Genomic DNA, 23,532 nt, shown 5'->3' on the forward strand with positions numbered 1-23,532 from the left:
TGTAAACAATACAAATTATTGTACAGCCTTATCCACCAATTATAATATGCACATATACCACCACCAAAATGATGAGACACTTCAAATGAACCGTTTGTGCAAACTGTCACATTACAATATCTTACAGGCACATGCCAATCCCTTTGTGTTGCATGCCCATCGCTTCTCCATCTGTATACAGTACAAAGCATTTATATTAGACCCCAATTCCCAGCGCAAAACTCTGCACCCATACCTTAAAAACTCTAAATATCTTCCTGTGAACCAATGAAAAAAATTATTATAACTGAACCATTGTCCATATACTAACTCCACACTATGTGCAGTGATCCATACCTCATTTCTATACTACTATTGCGTATCTGATCCAAGGGTAAGTCAAAACTGTCCCACTGCTGCCAGCACCCAGCTGTAAACAACTGTAGTTCCATTAGCACGTATCGGAGAGAAACGGTACCACAATCAGTATATCAGTTTGTTAAACTACACCCTCTCACCCATTCTTACTGAGGTGGTTTCTCTCAGGAATACCACGTATAAGTGTTGTCGATATACAGTATGCGGCGAGTGCACTTAATGGAATCAGCGTTCCTGACAGGCGTTATCGAGTCATAAAAACCAAAGAGGGTCAAAGGACCTTCAACTTCCATTGTTGCCATCTTAGAGCTTTCCACGAACAAATCATATGAATTAAGTCCCCCCTTCAAATATCACAATAATAGTGAAATTACAGTTTCAGCCCTCATTTGCATTATACTGATCTGCAAGTGTGCAACATATAAGTCATGCGCAAAGTCTTTGAAGGTGAATTATCAAAATCAAATGACCCATTCATTCCAGGTTGAGCAAATTAAATCCAAACCAAAGAGGGACAAAGAACCTTCTACTTCTATTAATGCCACCTTAGAGTTCTCCACGAACAAATCATATAAGTTAAGTTCTGCCCTTCAAATGCCAAAATAATAGAATACATTCAACATATGGGTAATGCGCACAGTCTTTAAAGGTGAATTTTTATAAGTCAAATGACCCATTTATTTCAAGATGAACACATTAAATCGAGACGGAAGTGCCCCTCCAATCCCTGCCATTTTGGACTAATTCATAAACATATTCACTAAATAAAATCTTACAACGGCACACACCATCAAATACAACCAACCGTTGCAAATACATTATCCATCCTTTGTAGATTCCACAACATCAGAGGAATTGACCATATTCAATTGCATGAATTATTTGAATTTTCTCTTGCATACATAAGAGCATTTGTTCTAAAACAAATTCCAGACGTCAAACCAAATTTATGATGTTGGGTCTATCCCATAACTGATAGATGCCCTACCACATATCAGTCACCATCGGGATTGCTATAGGAAATTTTGTATCGCCTGATTTTAGTGCTCGTATAGGCTCACCAATCCTATCTCTCAAGGCTCTTATTATGCTCCCCACATATATGCAAATACATTTGCACACCAGTACTTAGACAACAAACTTAGTGCCACAATTGATATCCATTTGAATCTCAAATTCATCATTGCTAATGCGTGTGGTCCCATCAAGGGACCATCTACACATACCGCAGCAGCCACACTTATATAATCCTATGTGTGTTCTGTCAATCAACTCATCTGCATCTGTTGCCTTGGATAACTCGGACTCAAAAGACTTTTTTGGGATCTTCCCTTCCAAAAAATGATGTCAGGCTGATCTTAGATAAAGTCTCTGAACATTGTATCTGATTGCCACAAATGCCAGTGTCTATGCAAACATTTCTGAAATGTATTTGAGTTCCAGCTAAAGTCCGTGATCACTTGCACTTTGTCTGGACCACCCATATCACATTTATTTGCATCAAGCATACTTTTTTATCCACTTTCAAAATTCTTTTTCTGGCTTTACGAACTACATTTGGATTATAACCTCTACGTTTAAATCTCATCTCCATATAATGTAGACAGTCTTGAAATTCATGCTTCTCGCTGCTGTTACATCTTACCCTCACCATTTCTCCAAATGGAATAGCATTTATCTGACATTTTGAATGTGCACTGGTCGCATCTAGAGTTGAGTTGCTAGGAGTCGCCTAGCGAAATAGCCTATTGTTGATCTTCGTATTCTTGATGTAAAGCTCAACATCCAAAAATACTATCTGTTCGTTACTATATAGGTATGTATATGTTCGAGGCATATGACCTGCAGATTACACACTATGCATAGATCGCCATCTGGTGTTGGGTCCGGATGTTTGCACTTGTTTTTGTCTTGGAAAGTCTTTGGAAGTCACAAGGTATGTGACTCCTCATTTGGATCATCGTGCACATGGGCATCGGCTCCATCCTCAGATTGTTTTTTTCCGCCATCGGGCTCGGATGTGTTCTTGCGTTCCAGTTCGGAACCGTTAACGGTTTTTTCTTTCGACGCGCAATACTTCCCTTCTCGACGGTATTGTTTCAAACGTGTTTTCCAATCCACGCGACCCTTCAACTTCGAAGTCTTCGATTCCGGTCGTCGATGAAGGCCTTCGGGCCTACCTGGGCCTCATCTCCGGCTCATGGAAAGGACGCCATTCAAAAAGTGTCCTCGATGTGGGTCGAAGTTTCCCCACACCGACCTACATGAGGTGTGCAACCTCTGCCTCTCACTGGAGCACGAGGCCAGAGACTGTCCAGCTTGCACCTCTTTCCGCTCCAAGAAGACGATCCGGGCCTGACGAGCTCGAAGAACAATGGCGCGCCTGTCATCTTCGATCCCAGACGACATCTTTCAAGAGGGCGTCTATATTCCGGAGCAGGGTCGGGTCGAAGAAGCCATCATCAGTGCCTCCGAAGCAGATGATTCCGACGTTGAAGACATCACTCCAGCTCAAAGGGCCGTGAGTACAGACCTCGACCCCGACCCACACCCCCCCTCGACACTATCAAAAAAGGCTTAGGTACCACCTTCACGCCCAGGTGCACACCGAGACACTGCTTCCCATGCCCCGCCTTCGGGCCCGGTAAAGAAGCCTATTAAGCCTTTAGGTGACTCGGGTCAGCCTACCCTCGGTGCCGAAAAACATACTCAGGCACCGAAGAAGAAGACGTCCTCGTCCACGCCGACCGCTGCTTCGACATCAAAGCACTCAGCGCCGTAGGCTAGCACCGGTTCCTCGGCACCGACAACACCCTCGGAGCCGACTAAAAAGCGCCCACCAAAAGGCCCCGATTCTTCGAAGCCAGAGACCTCGGAACCGGAAAAAACAACGGGTTCCATCGGATAAAGACACTACAAAACTACACGGTTCCAAACCTAGAACCGCTACCGAGTCGACGCCGAAAAAGCTTACAGCACCGAAGCCCTCGACTCCGAAGGATCTGCCTCCAACAGACAAACTGTTTAGTCCGGATCCTACCCAAAAGACTCTTGTGAAGGATCCTAAGACCGGTCATTTAATGCTTAGCATCAAGAAAAGACCCCTGGAAACGCCTGCTCCCGCACTACCACCGAAAAAGAGAAACTTTGCTACCTCTCCATTAAGGATCCCTTCTCCTCTTCCTCCTCCTCCCCCACCACACCGCTCTCCAACACCATCACCTACCCCAGTAGATGATGATGATGATGACAACACCTCAGATGATGCAGGGGGAGGTGCGGACAATCAACCCCTTGGGAACCCTACCCCTACTGGCTCCCCGGATCTCTGGGATGATTACAGTGTCCCAGACGTTCCTTACACCCCACAAGATGACATCTATCCCTCCAGGCCTTCCCCTCCAGAGGACAATATCCGCTTCAACTAGCTCCTTCACCGAGTTGCCCAATACCACGGGGTTGCCCTTCATACAGACCCAGTAGAGGAAGGTTTTCTCTTGGACACTTTCAATACCACACAAAGGTCCACCTCAATTTTGCCCATGCTTAAAGGGGTCATTAAGCATGCACCAGAGATCTTTAAAGACCCAGTCAGAGCTTGAGTCATCAACCCGAGAATAGAAAAAAAGTATAAGGCTGCTCCTACTGATTCAGTATACATTAAAGGCCCTGTACCGCTAGACTCCTTGGTAGTCTCTAATGCAAGGAAGAGAGCAAATTCCCAAACATCAGGTGATGCACCACCACCAGATAAGGAATCAAAACTCCTGGACGCCTCTGGCAAACGCATAGCATCACAGGCAGCAAACATTTGGCACATTGCTAATACCCAAGCGCTGTTAGCCAGGTATGACCGGGCACATTATGATGAGCTTGAGTCCATAAGGCAGCACCTCCCTGACAGGTATAAAAACGGGGCCAATGAACTCATACAAGAGGGTAAAACCATCACTAACACCTCCATCCTTTGTGCCCTAGATGTAGCAGATACCGCCTCAAGGGCAATAAACACCAGTGTCCTTTTGCGCAGACATGCCTGGTTAGGCATATCAGGTTTTAAACCCGAAGTCCAGAGTTCTATACTCAATCAGCCTTTTGACGAGCAACATCTATTTGGCCCCAATGTGGACGTATCACTTGAGAAAATGAAAAAGGATACAGACACGGCCAAATCTATGGGAGCCTTGCAGTTACAAGCTCCCAGACGGTCCTTTCGTCGCTCATCCTTCAGAAGCACCCATAGAGGCTACTCCTCTGATAGCCCCTTCACCTCTTACAAGGCTCTCACCCAATCAGCCTTTACTAGAGGTTACCAAAGAGGTGGTTACAGGGGGAACAACAGCAAAGGCAGAGGCAAAAACAACTCCCGTTCTGCCTCCACCCCCACCCCATGACTTCCCTCCAGTTCCCCCAGACCATTCCACTCCAGTCGGGGGAAGACTCCACCAATTCCTCCCTGCCTGGGCAAACATCACTTCAGACAGGTGGGTGCACCAAATAATTCAATCAGGCTACTGTCTCGCACTAACATCTACCACCCAAACACCGTCCAATGTCACAAGAACATCTGTTACTGCTAAAGCAAGAGGTAATCTCCCTCCTACAAAAAAGTGCAATAGAACCAGTTCCCCTGCACCAACAAAACAAGGGAGTTTACTCCCTCTATTTTCTCATACCAAAGAAGGGCGGATCTCTAAGGCCTATTTTAGACCTCAGACCCCTAAACCTATACATACACTCAGACCACTTCCACATGGTCACACTTCAGCATGTCCTCCCTCTGCTTTCCCAGGGCGACTTCCTTGCTAATCTAGACCTCAAGGACGCCTATTTCCACATTCCCATTCACCGTGCTCACAGAAAATATCTCAGATTCTTAGTGGACGGTCAGCACTATCAATTCAAAGTACTCCCATTCGGAGTCACCACAGCACCAAGAGTGTTTACCAAGTCCCTAGCGGTGGTGGCAGCACACCTAAGAAGACAACACATCTATCTCTTCCCATATCTAGATTACTGGCTCATAAAAGCCAGCTCATACAATCAGTGTGTACAGCATACTCACGCCACTATTCAACAACTTCACGACCTGGGGTTCACAATAAACCACGCCAAGTCCCAGCTGCAACCGTCCCACACACAACAATACCTCGTTGCCACAATAGACACCTCAAGGGTGCTAGCCTATCCCAGTCTGCCAGGATAGCGAGCATACAAGCTCTTCTCACCATTTTCCAACCGCAACACTCTCTTCCAGCTCGAGTGTTCATGCAACTCATAGGGATGATGGCCTCTTGCATATTCATACTGCCTCGTGCACGACTCCAGATGCGTCCTCTCCAAATGCACGCCAATGGAACCAGGCTCAAGGTCAGCTAACAGATCTGGTGTTGGTAGACGGTCGTACCCATCGCTCTCTGCAGTGGTGGAACACCAAGAACCTTTCCAAAGGGCGACCGTTCCTCTAGCCGGTTCCTCAAATAGTCATGACAGCGAACGCATCGCTCTCCGGCTGGGGAGCTCACCTACTTCATCACACCATGCAGGGCAGGTGGACACCTCAGCAAAAGTTACTCCACATCAACCACCTGGAGCTACTAGCCATATTCCTAGCCTTGAAAGCATTCCAAAATCACATTTCAGGCAAAGCTGTCTTAGTCCGCACCGACAACATTACAGCCATGTATTATATACAAAAACAAGGCGGGACACACTCTCTGCAGCCCTCTCAGCTCGCACAGAGCATATGGAGGTGGGCTATACCTCAGAACATTTTTCTCCTAGCCCAACATGTCCCAGGAGTCCAAAACACAATAGCCGATCTGTTGTGCCGTCAAACAGAACAAATCTACGAGTGGGAACTTCACTCACAAGTTCTTCAACCATTTTTTCAGATGTGGGGGCAACCACAGATAGACCTCTTCGCCATCCACGAAAACGCCAAATGCCCAAACTTCGCCGCCAGGTATCCTCACCCATTGTCCAAAGGCAATGCGATATGGATGAACTGGTCAGACAGATTTGCGTACTCTTTTCCGCCTCTCCCACTCATTCCACTAGCGGTGCGCAAACTACAGCAACACTCCTTAACGCTCATCCTAGTTGGTCCAACTTGGGCCAGACAACCATGGTACACAACATTGCTGGAACTCTCAATAGTTCTGCACCAAAAATTACACCTCTCTCCACACCTCCTAACCCAGAACCATGGAGAGATACAACACCCAGACCCAGCTCAGCTCAACCTAGCGATCTGGCTCCTGAAGTCCTAGAATTCGGTTACCTCAACCTTCCTCCTGACTGCATGAACATATTCACAGACGCTAGACTGCCTACCACTAGAGCATGCTATGCAGCCAAGTGGATAAGATTTGTAATATACTGCCATAACAACAACACTGATCCCCTAGATGTGTCTATCCAACACATCCTAGGCTACTTACTACACCTCCAAAGATGCAACTTAGCCTACACATCTATCAGACTGCATCTTGCTGCCACAGCAGCATATCTACAAAATAGACAACATCTATCACTCTTCAGAGTACCTGCCATAAAAGCTTTTATGGAAGGACTCAAAAGAATAATTCCCCCCCGAGTACTACCTTCACTCGTGTGGAATTTAAACATCGTTCTCACAAGGCTAATGGGTCTGCCATTTGAACCTCTACATAAATGTGAGCTACAATTCTTAACATGGAAAACTGCTTTCCTAGTAGCTATTACTTCTCTACGAAGAGTTAGCGAACTACAAGCACTAACTATTCAGGAACCCTTTCTGCAAATGCATCATTATAAGGTTGTACTCAGAACTAATCCTAAATTCCTCCCTAAAGTCATTTCTCCCTTCCACCTCAATCAATCTGTGGAGCTGCCTGTATTCTTCTCGCAGCCACAAACAGTCGCAGAAAGAGCTCTTCACAACTTAGATGTCAAAAGAGCACTGCTGTACTACATAGAGAGAACACAACCTTTTCGTTTGACCAAACAACTATTTGTGTCTTTCTCACCACCACACAAGGGCAACCCCATATTTAAATCGGGGATAGCTAGGTGGATTGTCAAATGCATACAGATTTGTTACCACAAAGCAAAACGTACATTATCTGTTCCTCCTAAAGCACACTCTACACGAAAGATAGGGGCTTCAATGGCATTTTTATGGAACATTCCCTTAGACGATATCTGCAGAGCAGCTACATGGTCTACGCCGCACACATTCACAAAACACTATTGTGTCTGTGTAAACTAAACAAGCTAGTGTGGGCCAGGCTGTACTCAAAACACTATTTCAAACTACTGCAACAGATACTGGTGGTCGCCGCTAGGAGGGGATACTGCTATACAATCTATGCATAGTGTCTAATCTGCAGCTCATATGCCTCGAACGGAATATGCTACTTACCAGTATGCATCTGTTCTTGGCATGTAGAGCTGCAGATCTACACACGCCTCCCCGGCTACCTTTATCTGTTCCAGTACTATCTTACTATGATCCAAAGGAGGAGTCACATACCTCGTGACTTCCAAAGACTTTCCAAGACAAAAACAAGTGCAAACATCCGGGCCCAACACCAGATGGCGATCTATGCAGTGTGTAGATCTGCTGCTCTACATGCCAAGAACAGATGCATACTGGTAAGTAGCATATTCCTTCATATCTGAGTCAATTGTATTTAGATAATCAAAATCCTATGAACTGAGTCTCATCCCCTGTCCAAATCACGAAACCATTGTCAATGAATAGTCCCCAGTATAAAATGTAGTCACTCCATCTTGCACCACATGGACCCCAGATTTGCCCCTCCTCCAGCCACCCCATAAAGAGTTTCACATAAGGAGGGGCAATTTTGGAGCCCATCGTTGTCCCCTGTAGCTGTCTAAATCATTAATCATTGAATACCTGGAACGACCAACTCCTAAATAGAAATATTCATCAACATTCAGTAAACATTCCTCATGCCACTTCTTGGGTTTCCCACTATTCATTTTAGTCAATTCAAAGGTAGGGTTTACATCAGACTTCTCATAATACAGCCGATCATTTAATTACTTCTAAATCTCCAGATCATAGTCTGAACGGTTCATGACTACAATGTTTCCCTCCTTACCCGCTTCTGCGATCATTAGGTGCAGATCACATAGCAGTTGCTTCAGTGCCACACGTTTACCTGGGCAGAGATTATCCCTGCCCCTACCATGCCTCATCATATTTCTCTTATTCCATCTATCTAGATCGCCACATACCAATTTGTGGAACATTTCCAAGTTACTGCCACTTGTTTATTGCAGAGTCCACCTAGACTTACTCTAGATGCCACTGTCTAGGCTGGACTCTGTATCCTGTCAACCAAATCCTCAAAGACCTTGGGAAACATCACGAGGTCCTCTTCAAAGTCAGTAATAGATACTAATGTCATTATCATAAACACCCTGAATTGTCAACTTATTATGCAAAGTATCCACTCCAATAATGTCATGTCCTCTATTAACTATAGGGTGTATGGCAAAGTACGTTTTGAGTTTAAACCGCCTGATAAATTTAAACAAGTCAGTTTAGAAAGCTGTCAATTTTTAAAGCACACAAATCCCCACTCGCCCCTGGGCAAAAGCATAGCAGTACTCAATGTTTTGTTAGATTGATAATAGACACATCTAGATAGGTCAAATGCAATCCAATTCCTATTTCCTTTTGTTCCAGGAACTGGTCTGCATCCATCTACTCTCATTTGCCCGTTCTTCCACTCCTTTTTCTCCTTCTGGTTATCTTACATTGCCCATTCTCATGTTCATTTGGTTTTTTCCTTTAAAGTTAAGCCTGACTGCTATGTGCCAACCCACCAGAGGGTGAGCAAAAGTTACTTTAGGGTTTGCTTTCTTCTTACCCTTTCTAGGATTATGGCTGCTGCTTCACAAGGGCTCCTACCCCATGACCCAGTTCCTAACAGAGAGTAATTTAACAAATAAATGTCATTATAGTTTAAAGTCTTTAATTTTATAAGAGATGTCCAGCTTCTAAACTATGTACGTAGCATTTTGTTACTTTTTAAAAATGATTTGAGCCAGTGTTTGTACTCTGTCTCTAAATACATATCTTGGTTGTTTCAAGAAATGTTTCTTTTTCTTTTGCAGCAACCGCAGCAGCAGCAGTAGCATCAATCTTCAGCACCAAACGACCCACTGAGAAAAAAAAAAGCTCTAGTTTTGTATTCGAAGATAAAATCGAGCCAGCAGTCTTTCAGATTTGTGGTGAAAACCCCAAAAATGTGAATGACACTGCATCTTGGATTGAAGAATTAATCAAAAATGAGTATTATGACAGCACTATCAAGGATGAGTGGATTGCAGAATTTGAAGAGAAGGAGCACCAAGAATTGACTGAACTACAGAACAGTTTGCAGATCCGGATACAAGTAAAATGCAAGCAGGATAATGCCTCTATTCAAGTTAGTGGTCTCACCAGGGACGTTATGACCGCCTGCATGGAAATACAAAATATGATAAAAAAGATTAGTAAGGAAGCGGGACAAAAACGGCAAGAGGAACTTGTGAGCAACATTGTAGAGTGGCAATATGACAACGGAAGGACATTTGTTGCCTTTCATAAACCGGCAAATCTGCAGCTTGAGAAGGCATTTATGGAAAATTTAGGCACCGTTACGGTCCAGAATGGTAACAGAACTTACCATGTTAATTTAGAAGCTGAATCTGCAACAGATGATAAAAACAATACAGTGAAAATTAAGCGAACTTCAAAGATAGAAGGTAAATCAAAAAAGTTTAAATAATGTTTATACTAGTCTGAAAAAAATAAATCTCCGCTCCAACACACACACATGTACATGTGTTAAGGAACATTACTAAAGACATCACTATGATGACAAACTCCAAAGTGTTTCACTTTTTCACATCTGTTTCTGACATTACTTCCATACATGTTTGCTTTGGTATCCTAAGCGTAAAACTATTTGGAAATGTCTGTTGTGATTCACACCCAATTCATAAACCTTACTGCTTTTTATTTAGTTACATATGTATTTATTCACTGCATAAGAATTTAACGCACTGCAACAAAAAACTAAAAGCAGCAGGTTTAAATCCAAGCTGAAAGACTAATGAACCATCCAAATGTAAGTATCAACCAGAATTTGTACATCAGGCCCTAATATTTTTAATGAGATACTTTTATTTTTTTTTTTTAATAAATTCCTTTTTTATAATAAGTATATAGTGAGTACTATTGGGCGATGTCACCTCACTACAATTTGGGCCCTTGCCTGTCGCGGGTACTTGGGCCTCCCACACAAGTGAGGCACCATTTTTACCGGGAGACCCATGGGAACGCTGGGAGGTGGGAAATTTAAGTGAGCCCGGTGATGCCACAACTTTCCCACACAAAAATGTGTGAAAAAAGTGATTTTTTCAGCTAAAATTGAGGTTTGCAGGGGATTCTGGGTAAGGAAACGTTGGGGGATCCACGCAAGTCATACCTCCCTGGAAGCCCCCGGGTGTCTAGTTTTCAGAAATGTATGGGTTTGGTAGGTTTCCCTAACTGGCCGCCGAGCACCGGGCCAAAAACCCAAATGACCCCCCTTGCAAAACCAGGTGGTTTTGAGATAGGCAATTTTGATGTTACCTCACTAAATTTTGCACCGTTTCCTGTCGCGGGCACTAGGCCGACCCACACAAGTGAGGTACCGTTTTTCTCGTAGGACTTTGAGGAACGCGGGGTGGGTGGAAATTTGTGGATCCACGCAGATTCCGGAACTTTCCACCACAGAAATGTGGGGAAAATTTGCTTTTTTTGACAATTTTTTAGGTTTGCAAGGGATTCTGGGTAACAGACCCTGGTGGGAGGCAGTCAAGTCACCCCATCCTGGATTCCCCTGGGTGTCTACTTTTCCAAAATGTATAGGTTTGCTAGGTTTCCTTAGGTGCCCGCAGAACTAGGGTTCAAAAACTACAGCTAGACATTTTGCCAAAAAAGGGTCATTTTTCACTGCGAAATTGAGGTGTGACCACGTTGCGTTTTGCGCCGTTTCCTGTCGCGGGCACTAGGCCGACCCACACAAGTGAGTACCGTTTTTCTCGTAAGACTTTGAGGAACGCGGGGTGGGTGGAAATTTGTGGATCCACGCAGATTCCGGAACTTTCCACCACAGAAATGTGGGGAAAATGTGTATTTTTTGACAATTTTTTTAGGTTTGCAAGGGATTCTGGGTAACAGACCCTGGTGGGAGGTAGTTTTAAAAAATGTATAGGTTTGCTAGGTTTCCCAAGGTGCCCGCAGAGCTAGGGTTCAAAACCTACAGCTAGACATTTTGCCAAAAAAGGGTCATTTTTCACTGCGAAATTGAGGTGTGACCACGTTGCGTTTTGCGCCGTTTCCTGTCGCGGGCACTAGGCCGACCCACACAAGTGAGGTACCGTTTTTCTCGTAAGACTTTGGGGAACGCGGGGTGGGTGGAAATTTGTGGATCCACGCAGATTCCGGAACTTTCCACGACAGAAATGAGGGGAAAATGTGTTTTTTTGGGACAATTTTTTAGGTTTGCAAGGGATTCTGGGTAACAGACCCTGGTGGGAGGCAGTCAAGTCACCCCATCTTGGATTCCCCTGGGTGTCTAGTTTTCAAAAATGTATAGGTTTGCTAGGTTTCCCAAGGTGCCCGCAGAGCTAGGGTTCAAAAACTACAGCTAGACATTTTGCCAAAAAAGGGTCATTTTTCAGTGCGAAATTGAGGTGTGACCACGTTGCGTTTTGCGCCGTTTCCTGTCGCGGGCACTAGGCCGACCCACACAAGTGAGGTACCGTTTTTCTCGTAAGACTTTGGGGAACGCGGGGTGGGTGGAAATTTGTGGATCCACGCAGATTCCGGAACTTTCCACGACAGAAATGTGGGGAAAATGTGTTTTTTTTTGACAATTTTTTAGGTTTGCAAGGGATTCTGGGTAACAGACCCTGGTGGGAAGCAGTCAAGTCACCCCATCCTGGATTCCCCTGGGTGTCTAGTTTTCAAAAATGTATAGGTTTGCTAGGTTTCCCAAGGTGCCCGCAGAGCTAGGGTTAAAAAACTAGAGCTAGGCACTTTGCCAAAAAAGGGTAAATTTTCACTGCGATATTGAGTTGTGACCACGTTGCGTTTTTCTGCGCCATTTCCTGTCGCGGGCACTATGCCTACACACACAAGTGAGGTACCATTTTTATCGAGAGACTTAGGGTAATTCAGATTTGTAAAGGAACTGTTATTATCTATTGACTTTCGATGCATTTCTGCCTTCCAAATGAAAGACATTGTGTAAAAAATAAGTCATTCTAAAAAATGACTGATAATTCTCATGCTAGTATGAGTATTCCCAATTTCAGAAATGTGCAAATATCTACTGTTTCTAAACTCTATATTTTGTTCCCATTTCAGAAATACATAGGTGTCTTTCATACCGATTTTTCCATGTACACATTTTTACAGAATAATTACTATATACCCGGTACATAATAAAAAAACCATTGCAAGTTGCTGCTCAGTTTTTGGCTCTGGGCTCGTCGGGTTCTTGGTGAACCTACAAGTCCTATATATCCCCACAACCAGTAATGTCCAGCGGATGCAACGGTATATTGCTTTCAAAGAGCTGTCATAATTAGAAGAGGTGAAAATGTTGACACAAAAGACTGTTTTTTTTCAACTAATTTTCAGTTTATCCTATATTTAACTGTTTGTTTCTATAAAAAAACCTTGATGGATTTACACAAATGACCCCTTGCTGAATTCAGAATTTTGTCTTCTTCTCGAAAATGTATAGCTTTCCAGGATCCATTACTGCTTTTGTACCCATTCCTGCCATTAACTGGAAGGAGGTCAAAAGCACAAAAAATTGCAAAAATAGGCTATGTCCCAGAAAAATGCCAAAACTGTTGTAGTGGGTTCGGTGTGACAGATACTCAGGATCAGGCTCAGGGCTCTTAATAGGGTTTTTATTGTGAACAGTTTTTACAGTACTCCGCTCCCCCTGGGTGACTGCTGTCGGTAGTTGCTAGTCCGTCTGGACGTCCTCTTCCGCGAGCTGTCCCTTTCCCTGCCGGTCACGTGGTTAGGTGGTCGGATCTGGTCTCTCCAGCGCACGTGCCCCAAAAAACAAAGGAGAAGCAGGTATCAGAGGGATGCTGTGAACCGTTAGGATTTAGGGCCGGGAGTGAGGGACACCGTGATGGGAAACACTCGCTTCGTGCCTAGGTGCTCAGGGGAAAGGTAATTGGTCCAACAGGAGCTGTGTTGTCTACAGGTGGCTCTCCTCAGTAGAATTTCCCCTTCCCCACCCACCCCGCAACTTTCCCTCGTACCTGCTCCAGCCACGCTCCTCCCCCGGGAACGTGGCAGGGCGCCTCACGGATACGGTGGCCTCCTGGCTTGTCGGTCTCTGGTTCCGTAGCTGTCTCGCCGTGGTGGGTTCTTCCTTCTACCGCTCGGTCCTCTCGGTCAGCCCTCCTCCTCCACTCCAGCTCCCTCGGCTCCACTCTCCTTCTCTCGAGCTCGCGCACCTCCGATGTTCCCAGCTCCGCCTCTCGCTCCTCCGATCTCCTCCGCTCCAACTCGCACTCCGCTCTCCTCCCTTGCTCCGACTCCCGCTCCTTCGATCTCCTCCGCTCTCGCTCGACCTCCGGGGAAATGCCGTCCGTCGCCTCCTTCCTCTGACTCTCCTTTGAAGTCCCGCTGGCTGAGACGTCATCCAGGGGTGGGGCTTCCAGGCAGGGAAACTCCGTCTTAAAGGAACGGCGTCCTTCTTCCATTGTCCAATCGAGGCGATTGTACGGAGCCCAGTCGTCCAGACGGGGCTGTCCCTCAGGAGCCTGTATGGTGACAGAAGAGTATTTAGGACAGTCTTGCACCGGATAGTGGCAGGCAGGGGTGTCTAGGTCTGTATTGCTCCTTGCCCCGTCGCACACCTCCCCCCCCTTGCGTCTCCCGTTCGGGGAGAGGAAAGACCCTAGATAAAAAATCGGCATTGCCATTGTCCTTCCCCTTTCTATGTCTCACAGTAAATGCATAGGGCTGCAAGGACAAGAACCAACGCAGTATCCTGGGGTTCGTGCTTCGGTTCCGGTACATCCACTGCAGAGGGGCATGATCAGTAAACAACAAGAATGGCTTGCCCTCCAGATAGTAGTGCAGTTTGTCGATAGCCCATTTGATGGCCAGACACTCCCGTTCCACTGTGGGATATTTGGTCTCCCTGGGGAAGAGCTTGCGGCTAACAAAGAGCACCGGATGTTCCAACCCGTCCGCCCCTTCCTGTGATAGAACAGCCCCTAAACCTATCTCAGAGGCGTCGGTGGCAAGGATGAAGGTTTTGGAAAAGTCGGGGGATGCTAAAACTGGTTGTGTCGTTATGGCTGTTTTTTTTTTTTTGTTTGTTTTTTTTGAAAAACCTTTATTAGCATTTCAACCAATAACAAGTATGGGCCTACAACCCCCCGGGGCCGGCCGCTAAGCAGTCAAAGCAACAGAGATCCAATGTTAACACAGGCAGAATCTCCATGCTAATATATTCTCGGCCAGTGAACGGCGCAAGTAGGACACCAGGATTAGGAAGGCTTTCATTTTATAATAGGGAAAGACAAAAGGATCAGGTGCCAAACAATTTCCCAGCAGCGAAAAATGGCAGGCAGAATAACAAACGTAAACAATAAACGGCAATCTATCGAGTCAATGGCGCTAAGACAGGAAGTGCAGGATGTAGAGAAGTATCATGACCAGTTCCGCCTGCAGTCCCATGCCCTAAAGCCCAGAAAAACACCCCAGAAATTGTGGCACACATGAAAAAGCAGTGATTCACAACAAAGGAGTTGTACCACGCTGATCCCAGAAAGAAAAACAAAGAAGAATCGGAGAAGAAAAAGGAGGCCATAGAAAAAAAAGGGTAAAGACTAAAGAATCCCCTTCCCCAACCCCCCACCCTGCACCTCTGCAGATGAGTACGGCCCCCCCCCCCCCAGCAGTGTGCCTGTCGCCCTGGAACTAGACCCGAAATATAGAAGAACAGAGAAAAGGGAGTAAGAAAAGAACCCCACCAGACGGGGGGGTAGAGAGAGTATTAATAAACTGGAGGAGGGCCTTCAAAACATGCCCCCGGCTTCTCCCTCCCGCACGGTAAGTTTCCCCCAAAACAAACAGTAAGCAGCACAGAATCGACCATGTCAAAGAAAGATGGGGAGCATTATGCACCAATTATACTAATAGCTATGCCATGAGAGCACGCAACCCCTGAGCCCGCCCGTGTACTAGATGACCACCCCTGAAGGATCAGCCTTATCCTTGACCACTCTTTGCAAGTCTGCCCATGCATACCCCTCGACCCAGCGCCATGTCCAATGTTACAAGGTAAAGGAGTGTCCAAAAACGACCGGGAAGCGACACACACAGGTGGGGCGGAAGTCTCTGAGTACCAACACAGTCCGCATCATGGAGGGACGTCTTTCCCAGGGTTGCCCCAGGATCTGCACTGCACACAAGGTCCAGGAAGGCGGATTCAGCCAAAGTAGACAACTGTTGCTTGAATTTTCCCTGGGTCGCCGGAGGCCGTGCACGGGACGAGGCCACCACCTCCCACTCAGGTCCAATACCTCCGGAACAGATCAGACCCACAGCCAGCCGATCACACGGAAGCATACTGTCCGGAGTTTCCAGCTGTTCACTAATCTCAGGGGTGGCCGCGACATTGTCCTCCTGTGTGCAGTGTGGGAAGTCCCTGTGTACCTGAGGACAGGCAGGCCGCAACCGTTCCGACGCTGATGCCACACCATCGAGCTTACTCCCCAAGACCCCGATGCCATGAATCAAGGTGGAATGAAGGGCACCGAGAGCCTCGAGGAGGTCGCCGTACCCCAGCACAGCTCTCTGCGATCGCTCCGCCACACTCCCAAAAGTCACACACTCCCAATCCTGCTGTGACCCGGTGGACAGGATGGTAGGCTTCATCATAACAAGATGGCCGCCGGGTAGGCCCGACCCGTATTGGGACCGGGACCCAGGGACAAGCGCCTCAAGGTCCACGTCGCTGGAAACAGGGTTCCGGGGGCAGGCAAAAATTTTCCGTTGTATGGTCACGGGCAACAGTCGTCCCCACCACGGACCAGCGCCCGCGAAAATCCGGGAGGAGCCCGCGAGAATCAGGGCGAGTTACGGGCGGCGTCCGGGCAGCTCACCGTCGAAGGCAGGGGCAATCGCCGGAGAATCTCAGAATTGCCACCCCGGGCATGCACTCGGTCCGCTACGCTTAGCGGTAGGAACGACCACGGCGAAAGGTAGGCCGAGGTGTGCACCGCTCCGGTGATCCGACTCCACCCAGTCACCACAGGCCGCTGTTGTTGAACTGCCACCCGGCCAAGGCGTCCACTCGAGGTCCTGGCTCCGGGGCTGCACGGGCCGCAAATTTCAAAGGCACATTTCTCCGGCGGTACCGCCGCCAGAAACTTCGGAGTCACACGGTCGGTTGCCACTCCCATTCACCAATACGAGCGCATAGCGCAGGCTGAGGATCTCATGCAGGATATCCGTGCGGGATGCGGAGGTTCACGGAGCCGGGAGTCTACGCTGCCGTCCCGGTCGCCATCTTGGCTCCTCCTCCGTTATGGCTGTTTTGAGGGTCGAAAAGGCCTGCACTGCCTCTGGGGATGGGTGTAGAAGGTCTCGGGGTTTCGCACCTTTCTGGAGCATGTTCGTAAGAGGGGCTGCTATGTCGGAAAACCTGGGTATAAACCGTCTATAATACCCTATGAGGCCTAAGAAAGCCCTGAGTTCCCTTTTAGACTGTGGAAAGGGGGTCCCTTCAATGGCTCTCCCTTTTTTTGTTTGGGGAGTAATTGTTCCATCCCCCAATACAAAACCCAGATAGTTTACGCAGTGGAACGCCGCCCTGGATTTCTTGGCGTTAACATGTAAGCCCGCTTTCTTTAAGGCGGTCAGGATAGTCTGCACGTGTTGTAAGTGTTCTCGCCAGGTACCACTGTATATGACGATGTCGTCAAGATACGCGGAACAAAAGGCCATGTGGGGTTTTAGGATAGCGTTCATCAGGCATTGAAAGGTGGCAGGTGCCCCATGTAGTCCGAAGGTAAGGACGGTGAACTCGTACAGTCCCTCCTCGGTGATGAACGCTGTCTTTTTTCTGTCGCTTTCCCGGAGGGGCACCTGCCAGTACCCCTTTGTGAGGTGCAATGTGGTGATGAACACCGCGTCTCCAAGTTTCTCGATCAGTTCGTCCACCCGCGGGATGGGATAAGCATCGAACGTCAAAATGGCGTTCAGTGCGCGGAAGTCCATGCAAAAACGCCGCGACCCGTCCGGTTTGGGTACCATCACAATAGGTGACGCCCACTCGCTCCTTGAAGGCTGGATGACTCCTAGTTGCAGCATGTCGTGTACTTCCCGCCTTATGGCTTCTCGTCGAGCCGCAGGTATCCTGTATGGTCGTTGTTTCACAATTTTTCCTGGGTGGGTCTCAATGATATGTTCCACCAACGTAGTTCTCCCTGGTAGATCAGAAAATATATCATCAAACGGTTGTAGCATCTTCATGAGTTCCTCCTTCTGTTGCGAGGAGATCTCTTCGTTTACAACCAGGTCGGTAATCCTGGAGTCAGTGTGGTGACCCGTAGGTAGAAGGAGCTGGGTGTTTTTCGGAGGGGGTCCTATCCACTTTTTCAAAATATTTATGTGGTATGTTTGGAGCTTGGTGGGGGATACCCGCAATCTATAGGTCGTGTCTCCAATCGTCTCCAGGACTTCATAGGGACCCACCCACTCGTTTTTGGTTTTGTTGGCGATCGAAGGTAGGAGAAGCAGGGCCCAGTCGCCTTTCTGTAACCTCCGGAGTTTTGTCCCCTGGTCGTAATACCGCTTCTGTTTCGACTGCTGCTGTTCCAAATTGGAGCAGGCTAGGGTCCGTAGCTTCCCCAGCTTGGATCTGAGTTGTTGGGTGTAGTCGAGGAGGGATCTCTGTTCTCTGTCTTCTTCGGACTCCCACACATCTTTGGTTATTTCTAATAAGGAGCAGGGTTGTCGTCCGTACAACAACTCAAAGGCGGAGCAGCCTAAACTGCTTTGTTTTTGTGCCCTCAAGACGTACAGCGCCAGGGGTAACAGACGGTCCCACTCCTGGCCTTCTGCCGTGAGCATTTTCTTTAGTGTTCTCTTTAGACTTTGATTATATCTCTCGACGAGACCGTCAGTTTGCGGGTGATATACAGAGGTCCGCAGGTGATGTATCTCTAGGGTTTTGCACACCTCTTTCATCAATTTAGAGGTGAAGGGAGTACCTTGATCCGTTAGGATCTCTTTAGGAAATCCAACTCGGGAGAACAACTCCACTATCTTCTCTACAATATGTACTGTTGTCGGGGTGCGTAAGGGAAAAGCCTCAATGAATCTTGTGGCATAATCGACCACCACCAGGGCATATAAGTGTCCTTTGGATGTTTTTGGCAGGGGTCCGATCAGATCCATTCCCACTCTCTCAAAAGGGGTTCCTATTACGGGTAGAGGACGTAACGGTGCTGCAGGGGGTCGGTGTATGTTTTTCCTTTGGCATATCTCACAGGTCATGCAGTAGTTGTGAACGTCTTTATATATCCCCGGCCAGTAGAAGTATCGCGTTATGCTCTCGGTTGTTTTCTCCTTTCCGCTATGACCTGCAGTAAGGTGCGCATGAGCAAAGAACAGGACCTGTTCTCGGAAAGAAACAGGGACTAACAGCTGGTGTGTCCCCCCTTCTGTTCCCTCCCGGTATAATAACTCGTTTTTGATCAAAAATCGGGGAAACTTCTTAACCCCCTGGGCTTGGGACACATGGGCGCTCTCCCAGGCATTAAAGAGTGTGGTATCATTAGCCTGCGTGAAACGAAAACTGCGATCTAGGACCCAGAGTTCCGGGGACATGAGGGCGGACCTGGCGCTCGGACCCTCTAAAGGGGCCGCAGTCATAGACCCTGAGAACAACGCCATGAACTCCGGGTTATCCACCCCTAACAGCATCTCCTCGGGAAGGGTCTTCACCACCCCCACCTTTACCGTACAGGGCTCTTTATTCACGGGATGTATTGTTATCTGGGCAAGAGGGTACGGTCTCACATCCCCATGTACGAAACGGATGTGGACCACTGCCCCTGGGATATACTGGTGTGGGTGTATGAGATGGTCCTGTACCACCGACTGTCGGCAGCCAGAATCAAGCAACGCCCTCACTGTCCTCCCATTCAACTGCAGACTCACATAGAAAGAGCTCCCCATCTCTGCTGAATACAGTATGGACCGCGGCAGGTATCCGACCTCCATCGGCTCCTCGGTGGGTCGCTTCCTCGGGCAGAGTCTCGCAATGTGACCCCACTCCCCACATTCGAAGCACTGTGGCCCTCGGACTGGGGGACCCTCCATCCGTACAGGTCGGAGCCTAGGGGGTTCGGCCACAAACCTCTGCTTCTTGTCCCCTTTCCCGAGGCTTACTCCCTTTTGAACCTTCTCTCCCTCCCATCCTAGGGACTTTGGCTGTGCTCTAGCATAGTTAGCGGCCATTTCTATGGCCTCGTCTAGGGTTAATCCTGAATGCTATCTCAGCCACCTCTGACTGGCATATGGCAAAGCCTCCATGAATTGTTCTAGATATATTTTAGTCATCACTTCCTCCATCGTGCTGGTCGATGGCTTCAGCCACTTGTCGGCGGCCATCTTGAGTCTGACGAACAAAGTTTTGGGGTTCTCCCCCGGTGTTCCCCGTTCCTTCCGGAAGCGTATGCGGTAAGCCTCTCCATCAAGCCCTAGGTGGTCAAGGATGATCGCTTTAATAGTAGCATACGGAACCAGTCCCGAGGGGTTGGCCACCTGGTAGGCAAACTGCGCTTCTCCGGTCAGCAGGGGAGCCAAAAAGTAAGGCCATTTGTCATCCGGCCACCCCAATGCTCTGGCGGCCCTTTCGAAGTTCATTAGGAAGACATCGGGGTCTTCGCCATGGATATACTTCTGTAAGGAAATCCCCGACGGATTAGGGATAGACAGGGGGCGGCGGTCTATGGGCACCGGAAGGGTAGGGACTGAGCTGGTCTTCTGTATGCTTTCCAACTGCGCTGTTATGGTATTTTGAAACAGGTCCCTGTCTGCCTGTGCTGAGGTCATCTGTCGCTGAACCGCCCATTCCAGCTTCTCCTGTCCCTGGACGAGATGTTGGATCAGGGCGTCCATCTTTTCCATACAGATGGACCTTGTGGTGGAAATCCCACTTCTGACACCAGTGTAGTGGGTTCGGTGTGACAGATACTCAGGATCAGGCTCAGGGCTCTTAATAGGGTTTTTATTGTGAACAGTTTTTACAGTACTCCGCTCCCCATGGGTGACTGCTGTCGGTAGTTGCTAGTCCGTCTGGACGTCCTCTTCCGCGAGCTGTCCCTTTCCCTGTCGGTCACGTGGTTAGGTGGTCGGATCTGGTCTCTCCAGCGCACGTGCCCCAAAAAACAAAGGAGAAGCAGGTATCAGAGGGATGCTGTGAACCGTTAGGATTTAGGGCCGGGAGTGAGGGACACCGTGATGGGGAAACACTCGCTTCGTGCCTAGGTGCTCAGGGGAAAGGTAATTGGTCCAACAGGAGCTGTGTTGGCTACAGGTGGCTCTCCTCAGTAGAATTTCCCCTTCCCCACCCACCCCGCAACTTTCCCTCGTACCTGCTCCAGCCACGCTCCTCCCCCGGGAACGTGGCAGGGCGCCTCACGGATACGGTGGCCTCTTGGCTTGTCGGTCTCTGGTTCCGTAGCTGTCTCGCCGTGGTGGGTTCTTCCTTCTACCGCTCAGTCCTCTCGGTCAGCCCTCCTCCTCCACTCCAGCTCCCTCGGCTCCACTCTCCTTCTCTCGAGCTCGCGCACCTCCGATGTTCCCAGCTCCGCCTCTCGCTCCTCCGATCTCCTCCGCTCCAACTCGCACTCCGCTCTCCTCCCTTGCTCCGACTCCCGCTCCTTCGATCTCCTCCGCTCTCGCTCGACCTCCGGGGAAACGCCGTCCGTCGCCTCCTTCCTCTGACTCTCCTTTGAAGTCCCGCCGGCTGAGACGTCATCCAGGGGTGGGGCTTCCAGGCAGGGAAACTCCGTCTTAAAGGAACGGCGTCCTTCTTCCATTGTCCAATCGAGGCGATTGTACGGAGCCCAGTCGTCCAGACGGGGCTGTCCCTCAGGAGCCTGTATGGTGACAGAAGAGTATTTAGGACAGTCTTGCACCGGATAGTGGCAGGCAGGGGTGTCTAGGTCTGTATTGCCCCTTGCCCCGTCACAACTGTGTAAAAAATGTTGGGTTTCTGACAAAAGTCTGGTATCCCCGAAAAGCTGGGAAAATGGTGATTTCAACCCCACAAACCCTTTTTTGATAACATTTGCAGGGAAAAACCCAGAGGCTTTCATTTGCAGCCTGTTTTTCCAATTTTTCCGAAAAAAAACAAAATTTTGCTGTATTTTGGCTCATTTCTGTGACCCCTCCAGGGGAATCCACAAACCCTGAGTACCTTTAGAATCCCCATGATGTTGGAAGAAAAGGACGCAAATTATGCGTGGATATCTAATGTGGTCAAAAAGTTACAGGGGCCTAAGCGCGCACTACGCCAAATAGCCAAAAAAAAGGCTTGGCACAGGAGGGGGAAAAGGCCTGGCAGCGAAGGGGTTAAAAAAAATAGAAATTCACTAAAAAAACAAAGGTTACAGGAACGTTTTAGTTAGGAAATATAATTAAAATAACCTTACAAATTCACTAATAAACCCAAAGACTATAGGGACGTTAAAGTTGGGCTCAGATTTCACTCGTACAAAACCATAGTAATTCAGCAGTTTTAGTTACCTGTTCTAACTGTAACTTATGCCTCTACAATGCACTGCTTATGAACTCGCATATTACAACACTCATTACATGGTCAGAGACATTACTGATGACATCATCCACAGAACCACTCACACTTCCATGCAATATTTCATACACCCACCACCACAACCACTCACATACCCATTCATAAACTCTTACAAATAGTCATGCACTCACTCATGCATAAAGCCACTCACATACCCACTCACATGTACAGGCAGTCACACAACCAGTTACTCACCCATACAGATTCTCACACACCCACTTACTTATACAGATACTAACACACTCAGCTACCTAAACAGTCACTGAGACAACCACATAGTCTCACATAGAGCCTCTCTCACACTCACTCACTTATACAGCCACTCATGCACCCACTCACCCATACACCTACTTACATACCCATACAGCCACTCGTGTACCCTCACACTCACCCATACAGACACTGATGCACCTGCTCATTCACACATACAGACACTCATGCATTCTCTCATTCACTATTTACAGCCATTCATACACGCTCTCACTTACCCATACAGCCACTCATGTACCCTCACATTCACCATTTACAGACACTTACACACTCACTCAACCATACAGCGACTAACTCATACAGCCACTGACACAACCACTCATCTATACAGTCTCTCACATAGCCAGTCACACGTCCATACACCACTTACATACCCACTCACCCATATAGGCACTTACACAGCCACTTACTCAACGATACAGCTACTCACACACCCATTTGTTTACCCATACACACACCCACCTACACTCAGAGATACACAGACACTTATATAATCTATGTTTTAAAAAAGAATCACTCAGTAGTACACAAAGTAAACTGATTTAACTTTTGTGATACCAAAGTATATATGTTTATTTAAAAAAACACTCACAATCACTGGATAATATCATCAATCTTGTCATTGACCATGTCATGAGTGATGTAATATGTGAGGTCATAAGCAGTGCTTTGGGGGGCATAAGTTCTAGTTAACTCGGGTAACTTTAACTACTGAAGTTCGATGGTTTTGTATGATTGAAATCTGAGCCTATTTATAACGTCCCTGCAACCTTTGGTTTTTTTCAATGAATTTCTGAGGGTTTTATAATTGTATTTCCTATCTATAACGTCTATGTAACCTTTGTTTTTCAGTGACTGTATCAACAATATAGAAATTAGGTACTCCAAATAGACAGCGCAGTGATTGTGGTTAGTAAAGAATAGTGAACAATAGCACACAGCAATATATAAAACCAAAAATGTTGACTTCAAAACTCAA

At 47.5% G+C, this 23,532-nt stretch overlaps 1 protein-coding gene across 1 annotated transcript in view; it reads left to right on the top strand.

Annotated features, from left to right (window-relative positions):
* PARP14 (poly(ADP-ribose) polymerase family member 14) overlaps positions 1-23,532 on the top strand; it is a 924,447-nt gene that overhangs the window by 746,930 nt on the left and 153,985 nt on the right. Inside the window, exon 15 of the mRNA XM_085647500.1 lies at positions 9,490-10,122. Within this exon, the coding sequence (XP_085503626.1) occupies positions 9,490-10,122 (633 nt within the window). The remainder of the gene's footprint in view (positions 1-9,489; positions 10,123-23,532) is intronic.

This window comes from Triturus cristatus, chromosome 3_2 (assembly GCF_964204655.1).
Source record: "Triturus cristatus chromosome 3_2, aTriCri1.1, whole genome shotgun sequence".
Taxonomy (NCBI): domain Eukaryota; kingdom Metazoa; phylum Chordata; class Amphibia; order Caudata; family Salamandridae; genus Triturus; species Triturus cristatus.